We start from the raw sequence: 27871 nt of genomic DNA, 5'->3' as shown, positions 1-27871 counted from the left end.
TTTGAAAGACATGATACTAATGGTTAAAGAAAAGATAGATTAATAGAAAAATATGTTCCAATCCTAGGACAAAGGATGTGTGTTGCTGAATATTTTGAGTTAATTGTTGACAAGTACAGTCTCCCTCGATTCTGGTCTTAACACTTTTCTTCATTTACTAATACCATCGTTTACTAATTCTTGCTCAGTTTTCAGTTTGTCATTCCAAGAAACCCGTGAGCTACGTGATTGAGTGCATCTCCTCTTGGCTCCCTTAGTATTTGTCTTATTGCAATACATATGATATGCTGTAATTGGCTGCTTATTTTTGTGTATACATGCCTGTATGAGCCCCTTACTAGGTGAAAACTCCATGAGGACAGGAGTGGTATGTATTTTACTATTATGTTCTAAATAATGATACTAAGTGCATTTTTGTTGCATAAATGAGTGAAACATGACTGATGTGATGGAGAAAACCCCTGAAGCTATTTGTTATCACTAGCTATCTTTTGAATTACTAGGCCTTCATCAATGTTAATATTTAATCCTTGGAACAATCTAGATGTGGCAGTGGGATTGAGAGGATTTTTAACTTGGTCAACACCATAGTGCTTAGTTTTGAACCAGGATCTGTCATTTAAGGCCTCTGATGTTTCCACTTAGCAACCCTGTCTCTCTCACACCTTACATGGGTACATCCTGTGACTTTCCTCCTCACAGTGGCCTTGTGGAGCTGGGTATATTGTTCATTTTACACCCAGTGAGTGAAAGCTAGAACTTTCATGTGAACTAATCTGAATCAGGTGCATTCTTTCCCATGATAACACAGCAATCTCAGTCAGGAGGATTCAAATTTTATAAAAATAGTTAAAAAGTTTAATACATTAACTTAGCTTTTAAAATTTATCAATAATAGAAATAATTACAAATCAGTGCATTTAGCAATTTGGGATAGTCTCTAATTTTCCTTGCCATGTTTTTCCAAGAAAAAGTAAAGTCGGAAATAATTGCTAATATCACCAAAGGAAATTATAATACAGTTGGGAATAGTTACTCTTCATACTGCCAGATTCTTTCTTCTCTTTGTGATAGATGATTATTTCTTAGCTCCCTATTGCTATGAGCTATAATTGGGAAAACTCCTTCAGAAGAAACGATTGCTTATTAGAGGGAACAGGGCTCTTTTTTGAGTAACTGAACTCTATGCTACTCAAACTGAGGCCTCCAGGAGGGGGTAGCTTAATGAGTTTGTCCTGGAGGTCATTGACTTTGGCCACCCTTGGCCTGTGACTTCACTTTGCTCTTTACCCTCCCACCAAAAATTACTTCTGATAAGAGGTAAAAGAAGGGTTGAGGTTAGTGTGGAGGGTGGCATTTTTGGTGAAAACAACAAGAGGCCTACAATTAAGGAAAACAGTTTTTCATAATTCTTGAAAATAGAAAAGTCCCTCATACATTCAGAGAAAAGATAAGAATGTATTCTAGTGCTGTTAGTTATTTGATAGCTGCTTTCACACAATCACCAATGCAAATAACAAACTCTCAGAAAGGAAGCACATTTTTATTATTTCAAAAACATTTTTAAAAGCAGATTATGATTTTCTAAGATTCCAATTATACAAAATTCCACTAAAATCTCTTAAAATGTTAGATCTAAATGGACAGACTTAAAATCCAGTTCCAAATTTGAAAATAAACTGTTCTAAAACATAATCCTAACATATATTTTGATTATTGACTATTTTGTTCTTCTTTGTGCTGTTCTGTAAATGTTTAATGAAGCTGCAGTTCATTATTTACCTTTCTTTGATCTCCCCACCAGCTAAAAATATTTGTGTTTCTGTTTTCCTTGTGACTTTGCATTTGTGCTATCTGGCATTGGAATTTTGTTGAATCTGTGTTTGTGTAGTAGAAGGAGGAATGTGGATAACATAGGCCCAAGTAGGTCATGGTTGAAGAGAGGAAATCCCCAGTAGCTTGCTTCAAGTTGAGGTATAATTTCTAAAAAAAAAAAAATATAAATCAAGGCTAAGGATGGCGATTCACACCTGTAATTCCTGCACTTGGGAGGTGGAGACAGGGAAGAGGCAGATTAGAGGCTACTCCTGGTCTCAATAAAAACCTCTTCAATAAAGAGACAGACAACCATTGCAAATCCAAAGCAAAGATTTTGAAATAGATCCACCAATATAAAAATATAAAATATTAATACTATTGCTTGGCCACTATTTTTGATTTCGATCATGATAACTTAAGTTCTGTAAGGACAGCCATTTTTAACAGTGCTTTGTATATACGATCTCATGAATGAGAATGACTGATACAAAGTTAGGACATTGGGAATTAATTCACATTCCTCAGCAGGATGTGTATGATAGCTGTGTTGTGTCCACTTGCACTTTTGAAAAACAGACATTCTGAATTGATTCTTTTCAATTCCACATTGAGCAACGGCAAGGTTTTTCTTAGGTGTTCTGCCTACATTGTCCAACTTCTCCATGTTAAGTCCCTCCTTTCTTCATGGGACACTCACTATATGGGCCGCTAGTTTTTACTGGACAGCTAATATCCACATGCAAAGTGTCATTATGAGATCCCCATTGAGAATAAATCATTACTGATTCCTTTCCTATCCACTCCTAGATCCTTTTCCCCTTCCTACTCAGAAGGGTCACTTAGTCTTGAACCCTTTGTAAGTCTGCTACCATTTCTTCTTGTCCTTTTTACAGGCTTTTTCATGATTTAGGAATTTTTAAAAGTTGGAAAGTATGCATCTATTATTTTTCTCTTCAATGAGATTTTGTGCCTGTGTTTCTGTGAGGGGGCAGAAACATGCACATAAGATCATTTATGAGATCTTTTTAATGGTCCTGTACTACTTCTGTAGCCTCAACTGTTTTTTGTTGCCTCTTTTTCTGTGGTTCCCCCCATATGAATGTTAAACTTATCCCTACCAGGCTTTACAAACCTCTTCTTAGAGTGCCTTCTCAGTGTTCCTTCTGCCTAGCTAGTCCTGCTGCATTTCCAAGATTTCTAATTCTTTCATCAGGTCTTCCTCTATATCCCAGCCAGTTGGTTGTTCTCTTCATTATAAAGCCACTTTAAAAAATCTGCCATAGCTGTTATCATTTACATCTAATGTATCTGTTTTTCATTTCTTTTATGTCAGGTTGCAAGTTCTTAGAACACATGGGCCTTAGTGTATTGTCTACATGAGTAGAACAATACCTTGTAGTATATATACAATACACCCAGTCTGTTTTGACTTGTATGTGCACCAGCTGTGGGTTATCACCAGGCAAATAGATTGAATTAGTCACAAGAGGGCTCTCTCTATATATATTTACACACACACACACACATATATATATATATATTTTTTTTTCAGTCCTGGGGCTTGAACTCAGGGTCTGGGCACTGACCTTGGACACTTTTTGCTCAAGGCCAGTGCTCTGCCACTTGAGCCACAGCACCATTTCTAGCTTTTTCTGTGCATGTGGTACTGAGGAATGGAACCCAGGGCTTTGTGCATGTTAGGCAAGTACTCAACCACTAGGCCATGCTCCTGGTACCCATATATATTTTTTCAAATATTCCTTTCTCTTGCTTGAAAATATAAGGGGATTTGACTACTACAGATAATCACATAGCAGAAAATAAAATGTATCTTTGGACTTTCCATCTTGCCTACCTCTTAAATGCTATCATTCTTCAGCATTCATCCTTTTCTGTTGCTGTGTTATGTTACACATCTTGCCTGTGACTGTATCAATTCTTGTGATTTCACTTATTGCTTTTATTCTGATGATGCCTTTGGCTGACTGTATAATACCAATACTTTTTTCCATGAATAATTGACATTCTAGACCAAGCACGTACATAAATAACAATATATACTTTCCAGTGTATACTGGTGATTCATACCTGTAATGCTACATATTCAGGAGACTGAAAGCCTGGAGGATCATGGTTCAAAGCCAATGCAGGCAGAAAGTCTTCTACACTCCATTTCCAAAATCATTAGCAAAAAACTGACTAGAGACCATGTCTCAATTGGTAGTGGGCAAGTCAAGCAAGCAAGCAAGCAATGTCAGAATGTTTTCTTGAAAGGTATGTCTTTTATGTCTACACCATGCGTTCATTCAAATGTAACTTTTCAGCAACATCACTCTCTGTGAAATCACATCCCCTTCTCTCTTCCTTTTCTGGCTAGTTTTTTTTTCCTGTGGCATTTATCACCATCCACAATTTGTTCATTCACTTGGTTATTTTATTTTATTTTTTGCCAGTCCTGGGGCTTGAACTCAAAGTCTAAGCACTGTCCTTGGGCTTTTTTAAGGCTAGAGCTGTACCACTTGAGTAACAGCATCATTTCCAGCTTTTTTTTTTTAATGTATGTGGTACCAAGGAATTGAACTTGAGTCTTCATGCATGCTAGGCAAGCACTCCACCACTAGGCCAAACTCCCGGCCCCAACACTTGGTTATTTTAATTGTAGGGTTTTTTGTTTTGTTTTGTTTTGTTTTTTTTTGGTGGGTCATGGGGCTTAAACACTGCCTGGGAGCTGTCCCTGAGCTCTTCAGCTCAAGGCTGCTGCCCTGACATTGAGCTAAGCCACTTCCCATTTTCTAGAGGTTAATTGAAGATAAAAGTCTCAGATTCTTTTGTGCCTGGGCTGGCTTTGAACCTTGATCCTCAGATCTCAGCTTCCTGAATAGCTAGGATTACAGGCGTGAGCCACCACATCCGGCTTATAGTTTTTTAATTCTTGTTATTTCATAATGTATATTAGTTCCTTCTTTGCAATGTAATCTCCAGGAGTACTGAGATTAGTAACCTGGCACCCACAAGATGTTCAATAAATACTTGATGGGTAGATTTCCTAAGAATCCCAGAGAACTGGTATAAGAGAAGTCTCCTGTTATAGCCCAGTATAGAATGGGATGCAATTACCTAAAGAATTTGATGGAATTAAAAAAATTGTGAAACCATCATGTTTAAAAATTCTGGTATCTGTTTCTCCATAGTGTTGAACCATGTATGAGACTATTTTGATCTCAGTGGGCCTGGGAAGTAAGGATGCAAGCAGCTGTAGTTATCAAGAGGAACAGGGGCTGAGACTTAAGCTTACATCATGAGCAAGAGTTCCCTTGTTTTCTTTATTGGCAACTCTTGTTTTGGTGGCACTGCGGTTTGAACTCAAGGCTTCTTGCTGCCAGTATACAATCATTGAGCTATGCTTTCAGATGGGTTTTTCACTTTTTTATTTTATTTTATTAGGTTAGGGTCTCACTTTCAAGCATAAGCTTGAACTAGTTAGGTTTTTTTTTTTTTTTTTTTTTTTTTTTTTTGTGTGTGTGTGTGTGTGTGTGTGTGTGTGTGTGTGTGTGTGTGTGTGTGTGTGTCATTGGTAGGGCCACTGGTATGCTTCACTATAAACAGCTCACTCTGTGGAGATGAGTTGGACCCACTTTTTTTTTGCCTGGGCTGACTTAGAACTGTGATCCTCTGCTTGACAGCCTTCTACATAGCTCGGGACAACAGGTTCATACCACTATACCCATCTGTCAGTTGAAAAGGGATCTTGGAGGGGCTGGGAGTTTAGCCTAGTGGTAGAGTGCTTGCCTAACATGCAGGAAGACCCAGATTCGATTCCTTGGTACCACATACATAGAAAAAAGCTGGAAGTGTTGCTGAGGCTCAAGTAGTAGAGCTCTAGCCTTGAGAAAGTCCAAGAATAGTGCTCAAGCACTGAGCTGAAGCCCAGGACTGGCAGAAAAGAAAAAAGAAAAGAAAAGGGATCTTGGAGCTTTTCTGCCTGTTTGGGCTCAAACCACCTTCTTAGTCTCCTAAGTGGCTGCCAATCCCATCCTGAACCATCAGTTCCCAGCTAGCATCAGCTTTGAATGAAGTATATTTCATCTGTATTGTAAAAATCACTACAATAATATTTAATTCATAAGAAAATTCAGCAGTATTTGTACTCTGTGAAACAACATTTTTCTTGTTCAAAATAGATGTTTTTTGAACGTAATGCACAATTGAAGTTAAACACAGAAATGATCTTTCTAGAAAGCAGTGAGTAACTTCATTTCTAAAGGTTTTAGGCTAGAATGCAGCAATTATTAAGAGAAAGGAAATGGAAAGAGAAAGAAGAAATGCCGGTTATAAGATTTAAATAATGTAGTTGGTGGAACTGTGTACAAATTCTATAGGAAATTTGCCTGAGTCGCCTCAGTGTGGAAAAATGAGGTGCTCAGCAGGGCCTGCTAAAAATATAGCCACCAGGAAGAGGATGTTACTGCATGCTGGTACCTTGGCTGGGCTGCCGCTTGGTAATTGTTTTCAGAGCTAGTTCTGGTACAGTGTCAGCGCTTCTCCTTAAATATTATTCCTCACGAACTGGACCATGAAAGACATATAACAAGGTTTACTTCAGAAGCAAAACTAGGTGTCTCTGGCTTAGAGGCACCCTTGTCATGTGTTCTATTATTAGCAGCACGATTAGGCTGAATTTAGAGTAGCATTCCTGTCTCACCTGCTGGGAAAATAGGAGGGTACTACATTTAGACAGAAATGTCAGCCTGCGATTAGCAGTGTTTTCAGACAAAAAATTTAAGCTACAAATTCAAGAACATGTTATGATCTTAAAGTGGAACTCATGGCTGTGGTTCATCCAGGACTTTTGCCTTTCTTGGTGTTGGGATTCCGCTAATGTATTCCTTCCCTTCTTCTCACCTCCTCCCAGAGGAAAAGAAGACTGCCTTCCTCAGTGGGGCAAAGGAAATTTACTCCATCTTTTATTATCATTTTTTCTCTCTTTAAAAAAAATCTGTAAGTAGTTTTACAAAGGAGTTTTCAGTAAGATTCCATCTTTCGTTTTTTATTTCAATCAGAGAAAAGACAGAAGGCCTGGCTTACCATGATCTCTATGACACTTCATTATTTCTCTCCTCACTGACTTTCTTGATCCTGCCATACAGACTGGCTGGCCTTAGTTACTGCAAATCACGCTGTTGTCCCAGGAAGTGGGCCCTTGTTATTCGCTGTGCTGGGGATGCCCAGCTGGCTTCACAGCTCACTCTTGCACAGCCTGTCTTTCTCCACTCCATGTTTCCTATTCACAAGGTGTATCCTCAACCCAGCCTAAAACAGCAACCCACTCTCTCCCTTGCCAAACTTTATGTTTGCTTATTGGTTTTGTCATTACTTGACAAATTACATATCTATTTGCTTATAGTTTATCAACTTTCTAGGATGAAAACTCCACAGAGTTGTTATTTGTTTCTGTGTCCTTAGTGCCTAGAAGGATGAAGCATATATTTGATAGTGGCTGAATGTCTAAAATAATCAATTTTAATTCTTGCACATTAATGTACAGGGTTGGTATTTCTATTTTCTAAAGTGTCCTTTGTTCTGTGGCACATGAGAATGTTTTGTCATTTAGCACTAGTGTTAACTTACTTTTACATAGTGTTTTATAAGTAAAGGATATATGAAGGTTCTGTTGAAGGTGGTTAATAAAATGATTAGAAATTTCTCAGGGTATATGCTCTTCAATTTTGGTTTCTACCTTTTTCTGTTTATCACGCTCTATATTAGTTATGCAGTGATGAAGACTAAGGTAAGAGTTTAGATTTTCTCAACTCTTCATGAACCATGCAAACAGTCCATTTATCAAACAGTCCCTAAATTCCCACTTCGTGCAAGATTTGATTTTAGAAATACAAAGTTGCATTTCTTGAAGGCTCTATCCTCAAGTTACTCAGAACCTTCAAAGAAGAGAGAAATGTTGAGTGCCGGTGGCACAGGCCTGAAATCCTAGCTATTCAGGAGGCAGAGATCTGAGGTTTGCAATTCAATGCCTGGGCACAAAAGTCTGTGAGACTCTTACCTTCAATTAACCACCAGAAAACCGGAAGTGGCACTGTGATTCAAGTGGTAGAGCACTAATGAAGAGCTCACGGACAGCACCCAGGCCCAGAGTTCAAGCCTACAACCAATTGAAAAAAAAAAAAAAAGGAGAGAAATACACCAATTAGTAAGTATGTGTTTGCATAAAAGCATATACAGGGAGTTTGGCCTAATGGTAGAGTGCTTGCCTAGCGTGCATCAAGACCAAGGTTTGAATTCTTTATAGCACATATATAGAAAAAGCCAGAAGTGGTGCTGTGGCCCAAGTGGAAGAGCTCTATCCTTGAGAAATCCCAAGGACAGTGATCAGACCCTGATCTGAAGCCCACGGCTGGCAATAAAAAAAAAAAAAAGCATATACAGGCGTAAGGAACTTGATAGAATTGGTTCTAAAAAGGAATTATCACTTTAAACCAAGAAGGGTTTGTCTGAGGGAGGTATAAGGTATTGAGGCATTGTGTTGACCAAATAAAAATGATTAGTAAAACCAAACAATGATCACTTTGGACATAATCCATTCAGTTCCTACTCATACCAGCTCTCACAGATCTTTATCTGAGTGCTAGGACTCCTGAGAGTACAAATCTCAGAGAAAATGAGAAAATCACTGGCACATTAAGACAACAAAACATTACTGTTTAGGGCCCTTAAAGTGGTTTAGTTTTTCCCAATATGGTATCTTGGACTTGAGAACTTACGCTCTTGCTCAGCTTCCTTGGTAACAGCTGGCCCTCTACTCTTTGTGCCATATCTCCAGCTTAGCATTTTGCTGGTTATTTGGAGATAGAATTCTCAAGGACTTTTCTTCCCAGAATGGTTTTCAACTGAGACCTCACAGGTCTCAGCCTCCTGAATAGCTAGGAATAGGCATGAGCCACTGATGCCTGACTCCCTGACTTAACATTGAACTGTGGGATAGTGACATGCATTGGTTCTTTGGAAGTCCATGGGTATTTTTAAAGCAAAGCTTTAGAGTCTGTGAGGGGTTGACAGCCATCTCAAAGGAGCCAACAAAGAAGGAAAAGTGCTGGTTATTCGGTAGCCCATCGTTTATTCTCCTAAGGAGAGACATTTGAAGTCTTAGAATTGTTTGGCATTCACACTTCAAACTTATTCTTTGTCTAAGGCACAAGCAGTATGGAACACATGCAACAGCATGAGGTCTTTGCACCCCACGTATGTAGAACGGACATGCCTTTTTTGTTAGGATTTTAGGTGTGCTAGCTCATGAAAAAATAAAACAAATAACTAGTTCTATAAAGATGTTTTAATTCCATAAGGATTATACACCTTGGTCAGTGTGACCCTTTTCATTACTCAAAATTTAAAACTTTGGTAGGCAGGATGGCCTCTTAGTATCGTTAAGTCCTTACGTCCTGTGCTAATAGAGTTTGAATAATCCAAAGGAAGTGCTACAACTGTGGACAGCTCACTTCTCATGGAGGCCAGGCTGCCAACAGGCGATCATGTTACTATCTGGCGACAGACTCCTCTGTGAGTCCCAAGTGCTTATTGGAAGCATGGAGAAGGGAAGTGTAGGGACAGAGAAATGCTGATGAGGAGTTTGACCTGTGTGCTGCCAGCATCATCCCTCTCTGGCCAGGATTAATCTGTTGACCTGCCCTCTAGTGAGCAATGACCTCTCCACAGGACAAGGCTGGTTAATCCCTTAGTTTCTCTGAGGACAGGCCCGGAAGGCTCCTGTTGCCAGGAATGGGAGGTAGTTGTTACCTTGACAGCAGGAGTGCAGCGTGCATGCGTCTTTCCTGGTCCCCATGTGATCCTTCACTGTGAAGCTGATGTGTTTACACCTCTGGAAGATTCAGGACGGTAGAGGCAACCCATGTGTCCCCTATGCCCTCTTCAGGAGGCAGCACCGGGGCCAGTGTGCACTCTTCTTCTGTCTCCTAGAGGTCAACAGATGGAACCCTGTAATCCAGAGAGGGAGCTCTCAGGAAAGACAGCATGATTCCTGATATGGGTGAAGTGCAAGGTAAGTAGAGTAACTGTGTTTTCAGTAAACCTGTTGCTGAAGTTGCTTCTCAGTGTATGGCAGGTGGAAGAGATGTCCTCTTTCCCAGAGGACATCAATGTTGCCGGGCTATTCTCGACATCACATCAGAATTCTATGAAGGCTTCCCCTCCTGTCCTGCTTTTCTAATGCTGATTATTTTGTCATCTTTGAAACATCTGTAAATTGGGGCTGATTTTTGCTGATGGGTTTACGAGTGGGAGAAGTTGGAGAATCGAGGCCTCTTTTATGGTGTGTGCTCAGCAAGTCCTCACCTCATCTGGATTTCTCTGCTCAGAAGTCTCAGCTTGGGGGATGCTGTGATGTCTTCTCTTAAATGTGAAGCTGAAGATGATAATCGTAACGATCACCAAGTTCCACTTGAAAAAAACCAACCAAACAGGCTCAAGTATTTTGTCTGTCATTTTTTTTAAATAAATGAAGGTATCACCGTCACAGCATAGCACAAGTACATACATTCCATCGTATATAGTTTCTCCTCCCCCTTAAGCTCCTCTATTTTTCCTTTAACTAAATATCCTCTTGGATTCCCTATCATAGAAGGATACAAAAATACTGGGAAGAACAACCTACTTCAAACTTGTTTTATGTTACTATGTTTGTCCATTCCTTTGAAGTGTGAAGTCTTTCGTAAACACTCCATCTTTTCCCAGCAGCGTGTTACTGTAACTTGAATACCTTAGCTTTTGCCACCCTGGGAGTACATCTCACTAGCTCTGTATCCCACCTATCCATTACAGTTCTCTGGGGAGCTCTTCACCAAACATGTTTGTGGAAATTCTTCCATGGATTGCTTTTATCTATCCATGCAGAACCGGGGCTAGAGCTCACCACTGGACTTCTTAAACTGAGTTGCCACAGCTGCACAAACTGGAACAATGCAGCCTGGTTGCAGATCCCTGAGAAAGGCTTGGTGCTGCCAAGTTGAACCCTATGGCTGAGTGGAGGCTGGCCTGCCACACACGCTACCTCCCCAGCTGCTTTGCAGCAGCTCTTCTCAAGTTCCTCAAACAATGCTGTTTTTGCAAAGCCAGGGAAAGGATGCTGCTTTGTCTTGTGATTCCAGGACAATCCAGGAAAATGGAGAACAAGTCTGGTTAGTCTTACAGCACAATTTTCTTACAGCACAGAAAGCTGCTTCAGAGCTAAACTGAATTGCTCCTGTGGCCAGAATGACCAGATGGAGCAATGCAGTCTAATCGGAACTCTGCTGTTGCAGCTGCCTTTGAGACTACCAAGCCAGGACTTGGCAGCTACCAGCGCCTTCTCCTTTGGGATTCCTGCTAATATATTGACCAGTTTTGCCCTTGAGAATAAAGAAACGAATCTCTTTGCTCACCAATCCCCCCCACCCTCAACCCTCTCTCCCCTTGTTTCTGGCTTTGGGCACTATGGGAAGTTTGTTTCCCTGAAGTTTCTAAGCCATAAGACAGCTGTGAATTCTTATCCACTGGGCTCAAACATCTTACTGAACGCATGTATCCCCGGGGGTTCTGCTCTCACCTGCTAACTTCACTGGCTCCCACTCTAGGTTCTTTCATTGAACTTCGTATTCTAGACCGCTTACTCCTGCCAGTACACTTTCTGTTGTCTCTCCTTGTGTTCTGCTTACTTGGCATTCCTATAGTGAACCAGGTAGAACTCTGTATATGGGAAGCCGAATGCGGATGGTGATGTGAAGCTTTAATCACTTTCTCAAGAGGATCTGCAGTCTCAAGTAATCTGAGTTTTCCTCAACAGATTCTATGGCTACCGAATGGATGAAGGGTTGTGATATATACTCACTCTGTTTAACTCGGATCGATCTGAGTCTCTGTTCCAGCTCCAGCCCTGACACTCTGCCTCTATAGCCAAGTTACAGTTTAAACTCCAGACACTGTTTACAAATAGCTCCCCTCACCTATAGGACACTGTCCTCTAACATTCTCCCTTCTCTTACACTGTCTGAGCATTGCTTTGAGATCTGCTCCTCCCTAAGCATCTGTTAAAGAACAGCCACCTAGCAGCTCCACAGTCACGTGGAGTGGCCAGTGGTCACTTCCATCATCAGCGGTCACCATAGTGGTATTGTTCTTATTTTTAGTATGTTTATTATCTTTATGAAGTGGTAAACAGGATTTACTATTCAACAGGTCAGTCTATGAGTCTAGTGTATCTTGATGGATGTCACTCGGGCAACTCTTCTATCTACACTTTTCCCATGGGCTTCTTTCCTTTGGTACACAGTATATGTCTGTCACCTATCCTATCTATCTATTGATTCATCTATCTATGTACCTTGATAAAACGTTAAGAAAATTATGCTGAAATAACTCATTTCCTAGGACACTAAAGAGACAAATAAATACCATGTGATTATCTCCTATCACAAGGTAAACATTGTGCCATCTTTGTTTCAGAATTTTAAATTAATATAATATATATTATATTATGCATTATGTATAATATATAACCATATAAATTATAATAAATATGTGTGTGTGTGTGTGTATGTGTGTGGCGAAGTCCTCAGTTTACTTCCTCCTAGCCCATCAAAAATCCCTAAATTTCCTAGAAGTTACAGTTTATTCTTTTTTTAATTTCTTTTTAAAAATTGTTTAAACTGGACTGGGAGTTTGACCTAGTGGTAGAGTGCTTGCCTCTCATGCACGAAGGCCCAGGTTCAATTCCTCAGTACCACATACATAGAAAAAAGCCGGAAGTGGTGCTGAGGTTCAAGTGGTAGAGCTCTAGCCTTAAGAAAGTCCAAGGACAGTGCTCAGGCCCTGAGCTCAAGCCCAGGACTGGCAAAAAAAATTGTTTAAATTGTAATTAATAGAAGGGTTACATTATATTCACCAAGTAGAAGGTGCATTACTTCAAAAACATTGATAACCCCTTCTCATGTTTTTTTTCCCCCATTTCCCTCTTACCTCCCCCTCCCCCAGGTCATTCTTGAGGTAAGTTTTCCCTTCCCATTAGTATTTTCATGCATTTTGTATATGCATATAAGTCCAAATCTTAGCATTATTTTATGGATAAAAATAAATATGTGATATTATTTGATACACAGCATATTCTAGGTTTTTCAGTTGTGTTCATCTTCATACACTAAATGTAATTCATTTTATTACTACTTTAAAGAATATATTTGGACCTACATACATAAGGCCATATAGGATGAGGCTAAATGAAAGGACCTTCAAGATATAGAAACAAGAACCATATGATCTGTGATTGTTGTTCTTAATGGACTATGTTATTTCTCATCTCTTTTGTTGTCCCTTGGTTATCTTGTTATACTATCTTACCTTGCTATCTGATATATTGTATATATGTTTATTTGTTTATTTAAAATAGGATAGGGAAGGGGGAGGGAAATGGGGACAAAAACATGAGAAGGGGTAGCAATGATTGTTAAATAATGCACCTTCTATCTGGTGAATAATGTAACCCTTCTATTAATTGCAATAAAAAAGTATATTTGGGACTATATCACAAGTATGTTTCATTTCTCCCTTATAAGTAACAAGATTATGCTTTTCTATCCTTTGAACTTTTGCCTGATTCTGATTACTGACTCAGTTCTAGAAGCATTCTTATCTTAGCTCCAGTGTTATAGAAAGCAAATTAATAATTGAAATAAAAGACATGGTCACTTAAGGATGAGAGTAGAGTGTAACATTGTGTGTGTGTGAGAGAGAGAGAGGGGCGGGGAGAGAGAGAGAGAATTCTCTTCTAATCTCTAAAAAAAACCCTAAGCCTCAATATCCTATAGAATTATTTTGAGTATTAAATACAATAATTGAAATAAAGCTTATAGCACAGTGGTTGGCCCATGGTAAACATCTTGCCACAATATTTTTGAGTAATAAAGGTGTACTCCTTATTTTTTCAGTGGAGTCTTTTTAGGGACCTACTTCTGCCTTTCAGCTGCAACTGCACATGTCTGTTTGCCAGAATGGATGGTAAATATTCTACAATTAAAATTATTAAAATAGGATTATTTATTACAAAATATAAGTATGTAGAATATTCTATAATAAAATATACATATTTTAATAATCTATTATATATAATTTTTTTCAGTAGGACTAGTATGGGACCTCAAATTCGAACTTGAGTGCTGTTTCTGAACAGTTTGTTCAAGGTTAGCATTCTAACACTTGAGTCATGGTTTCACTTTTGGCTTTTTTGGTGCTTGATTAATTATAAGTATCTCTTGGACTTTTCTGCCTAGGCTGGCTTTGAATTGTGATTCTCAGATCTCAGCCTCCTTAGTAGCTAGGAATAGATGTATGAGCCACCAGTGCCAAGTAGAATAGTTTTATTCTATAAAACTAATTTAAATAGAGCTAAAACATTCTTTACAGGTAGCTTTTTTCCTTTCCTTTTCTTTCTTTCTTTTTTTTTTTTTTTTGCCAGTCCTGGGCTTGAGCTCAGGGCCTGAGCACTGTCCTTGGACTTTCTCAAGGCTAGAGCTCTACCAGTTGAGCCTCAGCGCCACTTCCAGCTTTTTTTCTATGCGTGTGGTACCGAGGAATCGAACCTGGGCCTTTGTGTATGCTAGGCAAGCACTCTACCACTAGGCCAAACTCCCAGCTAAAACATTCTTTTTATATGTATATATATTTTTTAACATATCTGAGGCTTCCCTTAGCTTTTTCAATTCTATTTAAAACTATATCTAAGTGAGAGTTTTTATTAGCAAATAAATGTTATTCTACATAGATAAAGGTAGGAAGAGGTTATCAGTTGGGATAGAGGGATTTTGTGGCCTGAGAGACTTTAGTGACTTTTGTTTTTACAGAACTATTTTGTATGTCTTTCTCTATAAACAGTTGTCAGCTAAACACACACAGGTGCTACTGAAAGAGATAGTTTATTCCTGTCTTAGAAAAATGCTAGGGCTAACCGTATAACTTCTTCAGGTACTTTTACTTTTCAAGTCTGAAACAATTAGCATTGATCAGAGAATGGTTTTAAATGACTCTGTTGAGACAAAGAAGTTACTGTGATGATTCTAGCTAGAAATTAAGAAGAAAGGGGGTCAAGAAGGGATGTTGAACACAAGGAGAATTCATAACGTCTGTTCACACTGGGAAAGATGTTTAACTAGCGATGCATTCATTTTGTGAATAGAATGAATGGGCTATGTTGGTTAAATCCTAAATTTTTGTGTTGTCAGCATTGCGGCCAAGGCCTGCTCACATTCAGCCAGTTATTCTTTCTATTCTGTGGGCATTTGGAAGTTTCCATTTCTTTCATAGGACCGGAAATACGGACATGGACTTTGAAAATGTTGTCTATCCCTTTTAGGGTTTGGCTCCTAATACTAATTATGTAGTCATTTTCTAAAACCACAGATATTGTGCAAAGACTCCACTCTTTTAAACATACGAATAACATGAACATGTTCATTGCATTTGTATATTATTAAATTTTTTAGGGCTACTACTGGACTTAGAGACAGCTACCTAAGAAGACAATATTAGGTGTGATTTTCATAAAGGGATGCAAGATAATATAAAAAAAGCTACATGCCAGGGGCTCACACCTGTAATTCTAGATACTCTGTGTGATCTGGAAGGCAGCCTAGACTCCATCTCCAATTAACCAGAAAAAAGCAGGGCTGGCTGTGTGGCTCAAGTGGTTAAGTACCAGCCAGCTCTAGCAATTACCTTGAGGCTCTGAGTTCAAACTCTACTACTAAAAGGAAAAAAGTTAACTTGCAAACAGGAAGTAGAGAGTCTATTGAATAAGAATATTCTGGATACAATTTTTATTTTTAGATTTAAGTCTGAACTTTCCTTAACTGAACTTAAATCCTCATTATTGATTGAATTCCATTTTTTCCTTTATTTCAGTAAGAAACTATCTTTCTATATTTTCTCATAGGAAAAATTTATTTTGACAAATAGTTATTTGTAGTTATACATTTTAAATATAGAAAGTTAGTCAATAATTTTTTTTGTGCCAGTCCTGGGCTTGAGATCAGGGCCTGAGCACTGTCCTTGGGCTTTCTTAAGGCTAGAGCTCTACCACTTGAGCCTCAGCACCACTTCCAGCTTTTTTCTATGTATGTGGTACAGAGGAATCGAACCCAGGTTTTCGTGCATGCTAGGCAAGCACTCTACCACTAGGCCAAACTTCTCACCCCAGTTAGTCAATACTTTTACAGATTTTTTTCCTCTGAATCTAAGGCTTGAATTCTGGGTCCAGATGATGTCCCTGAGCTTCTTTTGCTTAAGGTTAGTACTGTACCACCTGAGCCACAGTGCCACTTGTGACTTTTTTGAGTAGTTTATTGGAAATAAGAGTCTCAGAGAGTTTCCTGCCTGGGTTGGCTTTGAACCATGATTCTCAGATCTTAGCCTCCTGAGTAGCTAGGATTATATCAGCACCTGTATTATTTATAGACTTTTTTTTGGGGGGGGGGGGATTTTTTTCATATATTTTTTGTTGCAATTAATAGAAGGGTTACATTATATTCACCAGATAGAAGGTGCATTGTATAGACTTTTTAAAGCAGAAATTTGTTACACACTTTTCTAGGAAGCAATCTTCAGTTTTCAGTGTTTTGCCAGTTGATGGAGATTTCTTCATGTGGCATCAACAATACCAGAGCAGAAACCTGGAAGCAGAAGTCAGATGAGGACCTGAAAGGAGGGAAAGAAGATGACATTGTTAGATGAATTTATTTATTAGTATTGTAGTATTACTAAAATTTTGTATTGAGAACATCAAGTGATTGATATCTTTCTTTTTCTACAGATACCTACCCTTGTCTTGTAACTTCCTGTGGCCCAGAACCTGTGCACCAATGCTTGACCTATTGTAAGTTAGAAAGCCATTATAGGTGGGGAAAAATTATTGCCTTTTAAGCTTTATGTTGACTATACTCTAAAAATATTTAAGTCATAAATGGGTAGGAGAAGAAGAGGCTTTTTGTGTCTATAAGCAAATGTTCTGACCTTGGTCTGAATTGATAAACTGTATAGGTCTAGGCTTACCAATTTAAACCCCCACAGTCCTTTTTGTGATACCAGTGGCTGGTAGACACAAGTGCTGCTGCTGCTGAACATAGGACTAAAAGAGTGTAGAGATACATTTTTCCTTTCTGAGCTTCATATTAAAGTTTTCTCTTTTGAAATCATTATAGGGAGACAGCTATTTGTTGGTTTTATATTGATGTGTCATTTGTGCATCTTATTCAAATTTGGTCCAAATACAATTTTAAAAAATATCTTCAAATAGAAACAAATTGGAGAGAAATAATGAGACACCATTTGGGATTGTTGGCAACTTTAAATGTTCAAAAAAATACAAAACAAAAAAAAAAACAACCAAAATCACAAAAGCAACGGAACAAAAAGCCTCATCCTGGCTGATTAGATGGTTTAGCCAGCAGTTGGTGTTGGCACCAAATTGTCAGCCAGACTGGTTTAAAAAAAAGTCTCAGGAGCTGTCAGTGGGGAAAAGATCTAAAACACATTCTGTGCCATTTGGTATATAGATTTCCCTTATGAAATTCTGGTTAGGAGAAAAATATGAGGATGTGGTTCTGCAAATTAAGCTGAGTACCAAGATGGCATGGTCATTGTGAAAGAGGGTTTCCCCTGGACATTGCAGTTAGAGTATCAGGTATTGTATTATCAGCATATTTTATCCTTCCCAGATCTAAGCACTTATAGTTCATACTGATGATGAGAGGAAACACTAGAAAAAAAATGGGTCAGAAAAGTTCTCTCATTTTCCATAACATCTTGGACAGTGAAGTGTGGCACTTATGTTCCTTCTCCAAATAGTGAGCATTGTTTGTCCATCTCTGGCATCATATTAAACATGGGCTCATGCTTATGATTCAGAAAAAAATGCTTTCAAAGAGGTCTGCATCCAGGTCTACCATGTTTTAACAGTTTAAAGCTTCAGTATTTTTTTTTTGTATTATAGAGGATGCTAATTTGCTAGTGAGGTTCTTTGGTTTTCTAAGGCTCAGTTCTCCTTTAGTGCATGTAAGGATATGTGGTCAGGGAAAGCACTAGGATTTTCTGACAAGTTACAATCTGCTAATAGGGATTATGAATCACAATTTATTACTTCACACTTTTAAGGGATTACAAGAAGTTGAATCTTTTGTGCTGTGTATGTGTCCAAGTCACGTGAGAATCTTCATTTTCCCAGGACAGAGCAAAGATTCTCCCCAGCCCGACAGTCTTCAATGAAGTCCCTTAGAATTATGCTCTACATTTATCAGCTTGATTTTGCTGACTTTTGCTATATATATATCCATCAGATTTTAATGAACAGGTTAAAGATTGGGTGTAATCCAAATCCAACAAAACTCTGTGTGCTATTTTTATACAGCTAGATTTACACATGAATATTCTGTCTTATCAGCCTAGTGTCTCCGTAGTGCTTTTCAGAGCACTATAAATCTGTGTTGAGAAGGGCCCTATCCTCTTTATGATAAGCTTTTGGGACTCGAAAAATGTGAATCTCTTCCCTTCTGGTGTGTGAGGCCATTTTTCACTAGTCTTTGGAGAGGTCCAGTATCCAGCAAACAGCAAGTAACACCGGACATTGTGGAAAAAGATCAATGGGCAGACCATTTGATCACAGATGAACAGAAATGAGTTTTTGTTTCAGGAGGAATGCTAAAGGCCAGATGGCCCTGTAGGATCTGCCAAGATTTTCAGAGGCACAAGGATAGCCAAGCCAAAAAAACATAGGCTGTTCTTTGCCTATTATATGAATAGTGTTAGTGTGGAGAGTTTTGGCTATTTAGCAAAAGAGATAAGTCCAGATTTAAGAAAAAGTTGGACTTTCTAATTAGCTACTTTCAAGCAATGGCTGGTCTTTGTGATCGCTGCATCTGTTACCTTTTGCTTATTTGCTTAATTGCTCACTGACTGCGTTATTTCTGTTGGAATTTGAGGTATTTGAGGTTCACTGATAGTGTGATCTACTGTGTTAGGGCTGGTTATATAAAAGTGAACAAGATGAATATGGCTGTGCCCCCATGGAGTTTATAGTCCATTGTGGAGAACTTTCACAAAATTAAATGAGTAATTGAAATAATGCATGGTGAGGGTAGAAAAGAAAAGAGGATGTGGGATTCGATAAATGAACACAGTGGGGGGCACCTACTGTAATTTAGAGGTCGGAGAAGGTCTTTCTGGAAGCAATATGCAGGCTGAGACCTGGAGGTGGAAATGCTCAGTAAGAGGAGAGCAATGTGTGTGAAGCTGTGAAAAACTGAAGAGTAAAGAAACAGGGATGAAATAGTGAGCCTTGATTTTTTTTTTGGCGGGGGCGTTGGTCATGAGGCTTGAATTGTGGGCTTAGGCGCTGTCCCTCTTCCACTTTGAGTCACAGTGCCACTTCCAGTTTTCTGGGGGCTAATTACAGAAAAGAGATTCATGGATTTTTGTGCCTAGGTTGGCTTTGAACTGTGATCCTCAGAGCTCAGCCTTCCGAGTAGCTTGGATTGCAACTGTGAACCACTGGTGCGTGGCAAGCCTTGCTATCCTATAGGGATTGAACTCTGGGAAGTGGACTTGAGAAAGTCAGGATGGGTTTAATAAGTCAGAGATTTAAATTTTGTCAAGATAAAGTGGAAGTAGGACCTACATTTCTAGAAATACATCACAGGAACAGGTTGCACCTGTCTCTCTAATATAATATATTTTTTAAAGTTAATGCAAGCCAGATGCCAGTGGCTCATGCTTATAATCATAGCTGCTCAGGAGACTGAGATCTGAGGATCACGGTTCAAAACCAGTCCAGGCATGAAAGTCTGTGAGACTCTTACCTCTAATTAACTACTAGAAAACCATAAGTGGTGCTGTGGCTCAGGTGGTAGAGTGCTAGCCTAGAGCTGAAGAGCTTAGGGAGTATGCCCAGGCCCAGAGTTTAAGCCCCATGACTGACAAAAAAAAAATGCAAAAAAAAAAATCCTGGCAAGGAGGGATCACTACTACACTGCTGGTGGGAGTGCAAACTCGTTCAACCACTATGGAAAGCAGTATGGCAGTTCCTCAAAAGGCTACACATAGAGCTCCCCTATGACCCAGCAATTCCACCACTTGGCATTTACTCAACCATCCAGAAACAAGGACATACTAAATCCACTAGGACAACAATGTTCATTGCAGCACTATTTACCATAGCAAAGATATGGAACCAACCTAGATGTCCCTCAGTTGATGAGTGGATCAACAAGTTGTGGTATTTATACACAATGGAATTCTATGCTGCTGTCAAAAAGAACAATATCACCCCATATCATATTAAGTGAAGTAAGCCAGACTCAAAGGAACATAGGCTCAATGGTTTCCCTCATTTGCCATAATCAGTAGAAACCTTGGACTCTTCTAGCAGAGATTTGCAATAGAGCAAACCTAGATACATAAGGCCATACAGCATGGTGCTAAATGAAATGACCTCTAGAATATAGAAACAAAAGCCATATAATGAGTGATTGTTGTCCTTAATGTACTATGTTATCTCTCATCTCTTTTGCTATCCCTTGGTTATCTCATATCGTTACAGTATTTCACTTTGTTATCTGATATATTGGATATATTTGTATTTGGTTATTTGAAATTGGATAGGAAAGGGGGGAAAACAAGATGAGGGTGGGGGTGGGGGGGCTGGAAATGGGGACCAAGACATGAGAAAGGGTATCAATGTATGTGAATTAATGCGCCTTCCATCTGGCAAATGTAATGTAACCCTTCTATTAATTACAATAAAAATATATGAAAAAAAACCCTGGCAAGTAAAACATGAACATTTCAAATGAAGATGGGATCACAATTGCTGAGGTTTTTTGTTTTTTTTTTCTGAAGCACTTCTTATAGGGTGGTTGTAGAGATTACAAATGTCCTCAGCTTTTGTTACTTGGTGTTATCTTCATTTCTCCTTCACTATTGTTGTTCTTAGCTTTTTCATTTTTTATTGTTGGGGTAATGCATAGAGGGGTTACTGTTATATTCGCCAGGTTGTAGGTACTTTACTTCTCACACATTGATACCCCTTCTTGTAGTTTTTGTCCTCATTTCCCTTCCCCCAGCCCCTCTCAATCATCTTCTCCTTCACTTTAAAAAAAAGTGTTTTTTTTATTGTTGGTTTTTTTGTTTGTTTGTTTTGCTAGTGCTGGTGCTTGAACTCAAGGCCTGGACACTGAGCTTCTTTGTGCTTAAAGGTAGCCCTCTACCATATGAGCCATAGCCCCACTTCCAGCTTTTTCAGGGTTTATTGGAGATAAGAATCTCACTCAGCTTCCTTCCTGGGCTGGCTTCAAACTAGTATCCTTTCTTCCTTCCTTCCTCCCTCCCTCCTTCCCTTCCTCCCTTCTTCCCTTCCTCTTTTCCTTCCTTCCTTTCCTTTTTTTTTTGTCAGCCCTGGGCCTTGAACTCGGCCTAAGCACTGTCCTATGCTTTCTCAAGGCTAGAGCTCTATCACTTGAGCCACAGCACCACTTCTGCCTTTTTTCTATGTATGTGGTACCAAGGAATAAAAATCAAGTCTTCATGCTAGGCAAGAACTCTACCACTAGGCCAAACTCCCGGCCCCTTTATCATTCTTCTTAAATGTATTAATTGCAGTTTTCTTGGTTTTTAATTTATTGTTTTTTTCTTTTTTCTTGTAATTAATAGAAGGGTTACATTATATTTGCCAGATAGAAGGTGTGTTACTTCACAAACATTGATACCTCTTCTCATGTTTTTGTCCCCACTTCCTTTCCCCTACCCTCTCCCCTCATCTTGTTTTCCCCCTTCCCTATCCTATTTCAAATAAACAAATAAATATAAATACAATATACCAGATAACAAGGTAAGATACTATAACAATATGAGAATAATCAAGGGACAGCAAAAGAGTATTGATTTTTTTCTTAAAAAAATTAAAATCTTCTTTTAATACCTCTTGTCAAATTTTAAATTTTAGTTTGTGTGTGGGGGGGGGAGGGAGAGAGAGAGATACTGTAATTTTGAACTCAAGGTTTTATGCTTGCCAGGCAGAGAGATATATTATTGAGCCACACCGCTAATACTTTTATTTTTGCCAGTACTTGAATTCAGGACCTGGTGCTATCCCTGAGCTTATTTTTGCTCAAAGCTAACACTAAACCACTTGAGCCGAAGCTCTAGTTTCTGTCTTTTTTGGTGTTTAATTGGAGATTAAAAAAAAATCTCATGGATTTTCCTGCCTGGCTAGCTTTAAGCTGTGATTCTCAGATCTCAGCCTCCTAAATAGCTAGGACTGTGGGCTGGAGCCACCAGTGGCTGGCTTTCTAACATGTTTTATACTGTTGCATTGTCCCTGAGCCTTTTTTCTTACTAAAGGCTGCTGCTCTGCTGCTTCAGTCACAACTCTACTTCCAGCTTTTTGGTGGTTTATTAGACATCAGAGTCTCACAGATTTTTCTTGCCCAGGATGGATGTGAATCTCAATCCTCAAATCACAGCCTCCTCAGTAGCTAGGATTGCAAGAGTGAGCCACTGCACCCAGTTTTGCACTTCACTTGTTTGTTTGTTTGTTTAGATATAGCCTCACTTCCTGTCTGGGCTCAAGACTAGATCATGATCCTCGTAGGCTTCCTATAGGAACCGAAATGAGAAGGATATGCCACTAACCTCAACTTGCTTCCACTGACATGGTCTTATAAAATTTGTTTTTGTCTGGGTTGGTTTAGAACGATGATCCTGTGATCCCTTGAAATTCTCTTTCACTAAATATACAGTTCAGCTTATATGGTCATTTACATTTACTTGAACTAAAATAATTCCCTAAGTGTATGAATCAATCTTTAGAACGACTCTGGCTGGATCCTTGTTCTTGCTCAAGTCCATGAGGCAGGCACATATGAGGGATCAGAAATAGAGACTTGGAAGCCAGTCACTAAATATGATTTTGAACCAGTCCATGCTTTTCCCTGAGAGAAGTTATTATTGTGTTTGTAGGTTTCTGTTTTGGCACTAGATTCTATATAATAATTTGCATTCTGACAGGTCATTCAATTGGAAGTACTATCTATTATTCAAATCTATGTATAATAAAACCCCATTTCTTTCTCCTATTAAAAAAAGATGTACATTCCTTCATAGGTTTTACTGTCCTTTATGTTTTCTGCTCCTATCTCTCTTACACAGATCAGGTCTCATCCAAGTTCCATATTGTGTTCTTATCATGGTTGGGATTCTTCAGAAGCTAGGAAGGAACTTGTCATGACACAGCCACCTGCTCCAAATCTAGGAATCCAGCTCTACTGCTCAATGGGCCTGCAAGCTAATTTTATTGACAGGAGTAAAGAGCTTTTCCTTTACATCACAAGAATCCCTAGAATGAACAGTCATGCTGCTATTTCCTGAGACTGTCCAAGCCTTGGCATCGAAAATCCAGAGTCCTGAAAAAAAAAAAAAAAAACCACAACAAAATAACAAAACTCTAAGCACTGAGAAAAGCTAGATAAGTCTTACGCTCTTCCTCATTAAAACCATTGCATCGTATGGCAGTTCCTCAAAAGACTAAACATAGAGCTCCACTATGACCCAGCAATTCCACTACTTGGCATTTACTCACTCTTCCAGAAACAAGGACATACTAAATCCACTAGCACAATGATGTTCATTGCAGCACTATTTACCATAGCAAAGATATGGAACCAACCCAGATGTCCCTCAGTTGATGAGTGGATCAACAAGATGTGTTATTTATACACAATGGAATTCCGTGCTGCCGTCAGAAAGAATGACATCACCCCATTTGTAAGGAAATGGAAAGCCTTAGAAAAAATCATATTAAGTGAAGTAAGCCAGACTCAAAGTAACATAGGCTCAATGGTTTCCCTTGTTTGTCATAATCAATAGAAACCTTGGGCTCTCCTAGAAGAGATTTACAATAGAACAAAACCTAGATATATAAGGCCATATAGTATGATGCTAAATGAAAGGACCTCCAGGATATAGAAACAAAAGCCATATAATAAGTGATTGTTGCCGTTAACATACTGTTATTTCTCATCTCTTTTGCTGTCCCTTGGTTATCTCCTATTGTTATAGTATTTTACCTTATCTGATATATTGTACATATGCTTATTTGGTTATTTGGAATTGGATAGGGAAGGGGGGAAACAAGATGAGGGGTGGGGGCAGGGGGAGGGAATTGGGGAGCAAGACATGAGAAAGAGTATCAATGTTTGTGAAGTAATGGTGAATATAATGTAACCCTTCTATTAATTACAATAAAAATATATGAAAAATAAAACTATTGCATCTTCCAGGTACAAGGGTAACAGGTAACTCCTAATTGTCCATGTTCATCATTATTAAATTTCTTTTTTTTTAATCCGAGGGCTTGAGCTCAGAGCCTGCGCTCTGTCCTTGGACTTTCTCAAGGCTAGTGCTCCACCACTCAAGCCACAGTACCACTTCGGGATTTTCCTGTGTTTGTGATACCAAGGAATTGAACCCAGGGTTTCATGCTTGCCAGGCAAACACTCTTCTACGAGGTCATACTCCAAGCTCCTTAAATTCCTTTTTGTAATTTAATTTTTGTTGTACAGAGGGGATACACATTACATAAGTCAGGAAATGAATACATATCTTGTTGAACAGTGTAACCCCCTCCCTCTCTTTCTCCCAATTTCCCCCAGGAATTTTGGCAGTTTTAAGCAAGAAGTGAGTTAAGAGATCTTGTTCTACAAGTATCTCATTTTACAGATGAATAAAATCTCAATTTCATAAGGCTTGTTCCACTCTGCTTGCTGTGGCTCCAGAATTCTGTAATGTCTTCAAACATCTCCTTTTCTACTAATTAAAAACAAACCATTATATTGGAACATCAGCTACAGTAACAGGAAAAAGTAGCAGCCAGTTAGTTTTAAATTGTCCAATAATCTTTTTCTAATGCCTCTATTTGCGTCATAGGCATTTTAACTTCCCTTGTGTCTAAAGTTCAATGTCTCTCATGGATTACTCATATTATCTGAGTGTGAAAATAAATATGAGCAGGTTAATTAGCATCAATTTTAATAAGATCCCCAAGTAATTTTATACAACGCTTTCTGGGAAAAAAGAAATTAAACTTGTATAGTGAGAAGATAGGCTCTAAAATAGAAACAATGCATGAGAGAAAATAAACACATAGAGGAAGAATGGTATTTTGCATAGAATAGGTGACATATAGACACACTTTCTTTGCAGAATCATTTGATAGGGCATTGTTGTTTTGCCTGCAAATGAAGTCAGTCTTGATTTTCAAAAACAGATTGACCAAGATTTTGTTAGACTTTGAATAACTGGCTCCTATGCTTAGTCATTCTGGTTCAGTAAATCCAAACATGCAAATATCTATTTTTTTAATAAACTTCAAAATGTATTCAGATGAATTTGGTTAATAGAGTAATGATATCTAGGAATCATTAAGCTAAGCTATTTGTAAAACATTTTATATTTCTCACTCAGGAAAAGAATATGCATATATATGTATATATAGTAGTCATTTCCAGGGCATTTTTTTTTTTTGCTAATCCTGGGGCTTGAACTCAGGGCCTTGGTACTGTCCTTGAGCTTTCTCAAGGCTAGTGCTCTACCATTTGTGCCACAGTATCACTTCCAGATTTCTCTGTTTATGTGGTACATACACAGAATTGAACCTGGGGCTTCATGAATGCTAGGCAAGCACTCTACTTCTAGGCCACTCCTGGCTCCCCGAGACATTTCTTTTTTTGAGATGGTGCATATGATAATTTTCCTTCAAAGAGAAAGAAATTGAAGAAGGTAGGTTTATATTTTAATATAAAATAGAAATAATATAGAATAGCTATTTAGCCTGAAGTTTCACCTTGAAGTATATTTTATGGTTCTGAAAGAAGATCTGCTATAGAAGTCTGAGTGGGCATTCCTCTAGAGGGCTTTTGAACCCACACACCATTGTGTCCCTTGGCCATAATAATAAAAAAAAAGATACACTAGAAATGGCACCTCCAAAATTTCCAGAGCTTAGCAGCTCTCAACTTTAGTCTAACTTGTACTGCAGAGACTGTCTAGTCCTCAACTAGTGGGGAAAAACTGACTCAAATAGCTCTTGCTTGTTATCCATTATGGAAGTAGTTCTTATTAGGTGTATGTTTACGTAGCCATGTACACACATTGACATACCCTGAAAAATCCTCTGGGAAACTAACATGAGGCTCCAAGTTCTTAATTAGCAGAGTGGATTCCCCAGACCTGTCACCTAATAATATAGCAAAAGATGTACTTGGCAGTTAATTGGCTGAATAGTAAAACTGGAATCCTGACCACTTGTGGTCATTAATGTTCCCAGGGTACTTTCCTTATGGCAGGTGGAGTCCTGGATGAATTCCATCTCTGATAATTAAATTATATTCTTCCCAGCTTCCTGGTATACTTTCAACTGGACTCTGGTCCCTTTCTATCTTTAATTGCAGTGGACTTACACATTAATAGAGAACTCTTGAGTGCCTACATTACATTAACAATCTTCCCTAACAAATGGGGTGAGATTTGCTGAGTTAGTGGTCAAGATGCACATTTCATACAAAGGAGAAATTGTTGTCTTGTCTCTAAAGAGAAACAACAGTACTCTTGAAACATTAATATTACTAAACATTTCAGTATATAGTCCAAAGTGCATGTTTCATTAGCTTTTTCTTTTCTTGATTTAGAATCTCACTATGCTCTTGACTTAAATTCCCAAGTGTTGGGACTACAGATGTGTATTATTCTGCTTGGTCTAGTCCTATTAGCTTTTAGAAACTATTTTTCCCTGTTGTTTTTGTGAAGGACACCTTTCCATAAACAAAGTAACTTATGGACATACTGTATCAACAGATCCAATAGGAATTTTTAGTTAAAAAATCACAAAAGAGTAAGCTGGCTCATCATTTAGTCATAACAATACAAGTAGAGATGAAAGCAATGAGACATCTGAGAATCAATTAAATGACTAAAAATTTGTTAATTCAGAATTTGTTCCCTTGTGGTCTTTTTTTTTTTTTTTTTTTTGCCATTCCTGGACTTGAGCTCAGGGCCTGAGGACTGTCCTTGGACTTTCTCAAGGCTACATACAGCTCTACCACTTGAACCTCAGCACCATTTCCGGCTTTTTTCTATGTATGTGGTCCTGAGGAATCGAACCTGGTCTTTGTGCATGCTAGGCAAGCACTCTACCACTAGGCCAAACTCCCTGCCTCTGTTCCCTTGTGTTTTATAATCAATAATTAATCTATTTCTAATCTACAATGTTTTTCCAAAGTGAGGAACTTTGGAGGGTAATGTGGTTCCTCTTAATGGTAGTTTCTTATTATCACAAGCTGCTCTACAAATAAATTTCATTGTACAAATGAAATGCACACATTGATGTTTCAAGATACTCTATGTATTAAGATGATTACTATAGAATGAATTAATGTAACTATCATTTCATATAGTTACTCACTGTCTCTTATAACAGTAACTGTGATCTACTCATTTTGTGAAAATCTCAGCTGTAAGTCTTATTAACTACAGCCTTAACATATCTGTTGGATATTTTAACTTGTTTATTCTACTTGCTACTTTGCATCCATTGAACTAAATCTGTTCCTTTCCTGCTCATAATAGTACATACCTGCCTACTGTTTTGCTCTTTATGTATGTGACCTTTTAAAAATTATAGTTGTACAAAAGGGTGACCATTCAACATGTCAGTTATTAAGTAAACTGCAGCTTGATCAGTATCACTCCTTCAATCATTCTCTACCTTCCTCCCAAACACTTCCCTCAGCTTTCCTAGTCTCATAAGATACACATTTAATATTATTCATTTATTTATTTTTGCCAGTCCTGGGCTTGAGTTCAGGACTTGAGCACTGTCCTTGGACTTTCTCAGGGCTAGAGCTCTACCACTTGAGCCACAGTATCACTTCTGGCTTTTTCTATGTATGTGGTACTG

At 38.5% G+C, this 27871-nt stretch overlaps 1 protein-coding gene across 1 annotated transcript in view; it reads left to right on the top strand.

Annotated features, from left to right (window-relative positions):
- The window catches only part of Slc4a4 (solute carrier family 4 member 4), a 434785-nt gene that overhangs the window by 7138 nt on the left and 399776 nt on the right, over positions 1 to 27871 (top strand). The window contains exon 2 of the mRNA XM_090343451.1: positions 16682 to 16744. Coding sequence (XP_090199577.1) covers positions 16731 to 16744 — 14 coding nt within the window. The 5' untranslated portion in view covers positions 16682 to 16730. The remainder of the gene's footprint in view (positions 1 to 16681; positions 16745 to 27871) is intronic.

The sequence above is a fragment of the Megascapheus bottae genome, chromosome 13 (genome assembly GCF_031878675.1).
Source record: "Megascapheus bottae isolate mThoBot1 chromosome 13, mThoBot2.hap1, whole genome shotgun sequence".
Taxonomy (NCBI): domain Eukaryota; kingdom Metazoa; phylum Chordata; class Mammalia; order Rodentia; family Geomyidae; genus Megascapheus; species Megascapheus bottae.
Note: the sequence above shows the minus strand (reverse complement) of the source record. Positions and strands in the feature narration are given on the sequence as shown.